General features: G+C 52.9%; 1 protein-coding gene across 1 annotated transcript; it reads left to right on the top strand.

The window, feature by feature from the left end:
- The first annotated feature begins 2,520 nt into the window (after positions 1 to 2,520).
- LOC134154649 (olfactory receptor 14A16-like) lies at positions 2,521 to 3,462 on the top strand. Its single transcript, XM_062601327.1, has one exon. The coding sequence runs from the start codon at positions 2,527 to 2,529 to the stop codon at positions 3,460 to 3,462; it is 936 nt and encodes a 311-aa protein (XP_062457311.1). The 5' UTR covers positions 2,521 to 2,526.
- Positions 3,463 to 5,492: the final 2,030 nt, after the last annotated feature.

Here is a 5,492-nt window from a genome sequence, read left to right as displayed (position 1 = left end):
CATCTCCCAGGAGGACGGAGCACAAGGGACAGAACAACTCCTGCCTTCAGCTGGTCCTGTGCTCCTGAGCTGAGCCCAGTTTTGGGGACAGAGGTTGCTCATGGCAATGTGGCAGCACTGCTGAGAGATGGCTGTGTCCCAAGGCAGCTCCTCTGCAAAGAACAGCAGGACTCTGGGCACTGCCTGCTGCTGCTGCTGAGATGAGATGAGAGAAGACAGGAGTGAGAGGCAGTGCAGAGTGAGAGGCCAGAGGAGAGCTCCTTGTGGGAGAAATCTTCACAGCCTTTTGCATGGTAAGTCTCTGGCTACAGGGCAATGCTGCTGTGTTTCCTGGGGGAGTCTTCTAAGCCCATCCCATCCCATGAGTGTGAAGGATGGGGAGACACTTCAGAGCAAGGATTCCCTGCCAGAGGAAGGAAGAGAGGTCCGAGGGACACGTCACCCTGCTCCTTTCTTGGATGTATGGCTGCAGGGGTGTGAAGCCTGTTTGTGCACCCAGGTGGGTATGGACTGTCCTTCAGAGCAGAGTCTCTGCACCCCAGGGTGCTGTGTGCCTGGGGCAGGGACTCTGCTGCCTGCGAGGGTCAGCACTCAGCCTGCCTGGGGAGCTCCACACAGTGCTGAAGGGTGGAAGCTCTGGGTGAAAGGGGAGACCCCTTACAGGGCAGGTACTTTGCCCCATTGAGAGGCTACTGCATGGGTCAGGGCTGGGGGACATATCCGGAGGTGACTTTTCACCAGGAATGCCAAGGCAGGGGAGAGCTTAAAGAGAAGGCGCTTTCATGAGTCGGTGCTTTCAGTTATTTTCTGTTTGGGTGGGGTGAAAGGGGACTGGATCTGTCAGGTTTAGACAGGGGGCTGCAGCTCCAGGACAGTGACACTGAGAGAGGAGCAGTTCTGTGAGGGACTCGGCAAATGCTTGCATCCACCCTGAAGCCTACAGAGAGAGTCAGCATCACTTTTCCAGCCTCAGCTAGGTTTGTCTCACCTGCTCATTATCACCTAGAAACCTGGAGGTGCCCCTGGACAGTGTTCCACCTCTGGGAGCTTTCTTCAGGGCAGAGCTGAATAATCAGCATGTGAGATGGGGTCTCTGATCACTGAGGGGAGAGATGTTGGGACGGAGAATCAGCTCCCTGCAGAGACAGGTCCAGGCTGCAGAGTCCTGGCCAGAGTGTGAGAGGAAACTGTCAACTCCAACGCCCCTGCTCCACTCCCAGCCAGCACAGCCCTCTGCTCTCCAGGCTGTGGAGTCCAGGGCGTGAGTCATTTCCTCAGCAGCCAGACATCCAGGGGAGGAGACACTCCTGAGTGTCTCTCTGTCCCTCCCTGTCCCTGCCTCCCTCAGCACAAGTATCATGGTATTCCTCCATGTTTCCCACCTGCGCATGTTGCCCCTTGTCCTTCCCCTTGGGCGCTCTGGGCACGGGAGGGGTTCTGATGCAGTTCAGACACTGACCATGTGGGTCCTGCCATGCAGATGTGTCTTTGACAGTGAGGCACCCAAGCCCCCTCTAACCAGTTGGGCTCTGGACAATGCAGTTTAGGGGACCGACATTGAGCCAAGTCTATCACCAGGACACCCCATCCTTAGGACATTCAGCCATTTCCCTGGGGTGTCTGGCTGGGCTGAAACTTGTGCCCCTCCTAGAAGGGCACAGCTCTCCCATTGCAGCTGGGTGTAATCTAGGTGTCTCAGGGAGAAGCCACCTAGATACTGGGAACACAGAAATGCTACTGGGAGGCTGGATGTGGGCATCTGGAAATACCCCAATGTGTTGCTGGCTAGAAGAGGATGGTGAGACCTTCCTCACATACTCTCAGGAAAAAGTGTAAGAGTGTTGATGGCCACTTTGGAAGCGGACTCCTCTGCTCTCTGCAGTGTCATTTCTTTTTTGGATAACACAAAAAAGAAACTTTTTGCAATTTCCTCCACTTTCAGGGTGCGAGCACAGGGCAGCTGGGAGCAAGCCAGATGGACAGGACAGCTCTCCTCCCTCTGCTCCAAAACAACAAGAATGAATCTTTCTGTCTGTCTGGAATCACAGCTGATCATTTCTAGTGCCGAAGCAACGCTGAGAATTTCTACCTCCAAGAAGCCTTCTCCTGTGTGACAGGGTCAAAGTCAGGTAAACAAAACCAAAGAAAAAAAAAGAGCCTTAAAGCTATTCATGAAAGCCCTGGGAGTGCAGATCCTGAAATCTCTTCAACATTATGAGTGGATTAAATCTGACCAGAACAGGGAAGAGAAATCTTAGTCATCGCTGTTCCCATGTACACAGTGCTGTAGGTCAGGACTGACTGCTCAGGAGTCCATGGGCAGAGGCCACAGCTCCTCATGGCAAACTCAGCCAGCACAAAGCAAAGCTGAAGAGACAGAGCTCAGTGATGGTGCAGCTGAGATGGGGAGAAGTAATGGATGTCTGCTCAGGGAGGCTTATGAGAAAACTTTGCTCAGAGAAGTCTGTCCTAATTTGTGTCTGTCTGTTCTTCCTTGGACAGTCCTGCAAGCTCAGGAGGTGCAAAATGTCCAACAGCAGCTCCATCAGTGAGTTCCTCCTCCTGGCATTTGCAGCAACACGAGAGCTGCAGCTCTTGCACTTCTCCTTCTTCCTGGGCATCTACCTGGCTGCTCTTCTGGGCAACGGCCTCATCATCACAGCCATAATCTGTGATCCCCATCTCCACACCCCCATGTACTTCTTCCTCCTCAACCTGTCTGTCCTTGACCTCAGCTCCATCTCCACCACTGTCCCCAAATCCATGGCCAATTCCCTCTGGAACACCAGGGCCATTTCCTACTCTGGATGTGCTGCCCAGGTCTTCCTGGTTGTCTTCTTATTTTCAGCAGAGTATTCTCTCCTCACTGTCATGGCCTATGACCGCTACGTTGCCATCTGCAGACCCCTGCACTATGGCACACTCATGGACAGCAGAGCTTGTGTCAGAATGGCAGCAGCTGCGTGGGGCAGTGGTTTTCTCTATGCGGTGCTGCACACTGGAAATACATTTTCACTACTGCTCTGCCAAGGCAACACAGTGGACCAGTTCTTCTGTGAAATCCCCCAGATCCTCAAGCTCTCCTGCTCTGACTCCTATCTCCGGGAAGCTGGGTTGCTTGAGGTTAGTGCCTGTTTATTCTTTGGTTGTTTTGTTTTCATTGTGCTGTCCTACGTGCAGATCTTCACTGCTGTGCTGAGGATCCCCTCTGAGCAGGGCCGACACAAAGCCTTTTCCATGTGCCTCCCGCACCTGGCTGTGGTTTCCCTATTCATCAGCACTGGCCTCTTTGCCTACCTGAAGCCCTCCTCCATCTCCTCCCCAACTCTGGATCTGGTGCTGGCTGTTCTGTACTCCATGGTCCCTCCAGCACTGAACCCTCTCATCTACAGCATGAGGAACAAGGAGCTCCAGGCAGCAGTGAGGAAACTGTTTCAGCTGGTACTAGTTCAGCAGCAATGAGCTGCTGATATCTCCTTACAAAGAATTTAAAATTTATCTCGGGCAGCTCCTTTGTTTTGCTAATTCTGTCTGTGATAGTTACGTTTGTACACAAATGTCTGAATTCATCCCACTTCTCCAGAGGCACAAATCCCATCTATATGACTCAGCGGCCTTCTGTAAATCTGCCTATCACTGTGTCAGAGCTGGCCTCCCAAGTAGCACCTCTGTAATAAAAGGGGATCTCCTTAGCACTGTGCCTGAAGGCTGGGCTCTTCTTCCCCACCTTGAACCAAGAATGCTTTCAGAGAATTTCACTCAACAAGGCCTTGTTGCGATGCCTGAAGTTTCTGTGGGCTAAGAGGCATTAACTCTTTTGAGTGATGTATCAGGGAATGAGGGCTGGATTAATCCCCCACTTGTGGGTGGGTTTCCAGTGCCCCTGGGGAGAGTGAGTGGTCAAGTGGTCTCTGCTGAGGACTGTCTCACATATGAGAGGGCTGGTGAGAGATGCCCATCCTTCTGGAAGGGAATGTGCAGCCACCCAGACAGTGTGTGCCTGGGATGTGTAGTGAGTGGAGACTCCCAAAACCAAGTGGAGTCACCCAAATATAAAGGGCCAAACCAAGGAATGCACCAAATCAGGGTTCTGCAGTCTCAGGAGAGGGACTGGGCTAAGTCTAATGACACCGCTGAACATGCCTTGAGAAATGTGAAATGCCCTGTGATTACTTCATCCATCCTCCATATCCTCAGACCCTGGGTAGGGAAGGAAGTTGTCAGGTGCAGTGATGCTGGTCCAGCTGGCTCTGTCTTGACCGGCATGGCCAGTGCTAAGCCACCATGAGGCCGCACTAGGAGCTTCTATGCCCTTCCGTGGCGTTGGGGCTGTGGGGGTCAGTGTCCAGAGCTCCACAACCTCCTGCAGCAGACACTTCTGTAGGGCTCCCCATCCTGGGCTGCTGTGCTTTATGGGCTGGGAAGAGGGCAGAGGAGGTGAGGAGAGCTGTGTAGGGGCTGAGATGGGCTGGAAAGGACCCAGGAGAGGAAAAATGCCAGCAGGAAGCTACTGCATGTGACCAGCAGTGTGAGAGCACTCAGACGTGTGCTTGCAGGGCAAATGCAGGGCTCCTGGCAAAGGCATCCAGACATGGTGAGTGCAGAGGAGAACAGCTCTGGTTCTTCCCTGTGTTGCATGCTGTGACCACAAGGTGGGAAAAGGAGGGTCAGATACTGGTGTAGAGAGACACTCAAAGTTCATGAGAGGTTAATCAGGATAGATTTAATAGCAGACTTACACTCCAAACTGCTTGGGCAGCCCCAGGAACTTCTTGGGGGGAGGAGGGTCTGTGAGAGGAGGCTACAGGAAGCACGAGTCAGACATCCAGGTGGGATTCAATTCGTTGTATCCTAAGGGCCTCTTAAATCTACCAGAACTCTTTCCTTATCTCAGCTGTGCTCAGCTTGAGCAGCCACTGGCTGTGAAGCAGCTCAACATTGTTGACAAGAGGGAATATGCACATCTGACCTTGACAGGAGTTTGGTCAGTGTGCAGAGAACACACTCTGGGGCTGTGATCATGTGCTCTGCCAGTTCCCTGACTCACTGCCAGATCTCCCATAGATCTTCTCACTATATATCCACACAGTGGGGAAGCTGCTCTGTGATCATCGTCCCAGACCAGCCCTTCCAATGTTGGCAGTGCACCAAACCCATGGGGTTGTCCATGACCAGCTCCATCCTTTTGCATGTCTCCATATCCTGATGGAGGGGAAAAGGCCAGCCTTACACGGCCTCTCTCCTGCAGAAGACCCTGGAAAATCCCAGAACACAGTATCTTCTAAAATCTATGTGGGGCACAGTCTGGGCTGGGCAGGGGCTAGGTGAGGTGATTACGCACTGCAGGCCAGATGGTGAGGTACTACAAAAGGTACTCTGTGTCTCACTGCCTGTCCCATCACCACAAACACTCTGGAACATACGTACACACGTTTGAACCCGGTTACTGTCTATGGGCCTGCCTCACTCGCCTCAGGTGGGTACTGTAGGAT

This window comes from Rhea pennata, unplaced genomic scaffold (genome assembly GCF_028389875.1).
Source record: "Rhea pennata isolate bPtePen1 unplaced genomic scaffold, bPtePen1.pri scaffold_32, whole genome shotgun sequence".
NCBI classification, from domain to species: domain Eukaryota; kingdom Metazoa; phylum Chordata; class Aves; order Rheiformes; family Rheidae; genus Rhea; species Rhea pennata.
This window is presented reverse-complemented; position numbering and strand designations above follow the sequence as displayed.

What these genes read in the sequence shown, in the direction of transcription:
- LOC134154649 (XM_062601327.1), top strand. Translation starts at nt 2,527, where the DNA reads ATGTCCAACAGCAGCTCCATCAGTGAGTTCCTCCTCCTGGCATTTGCA.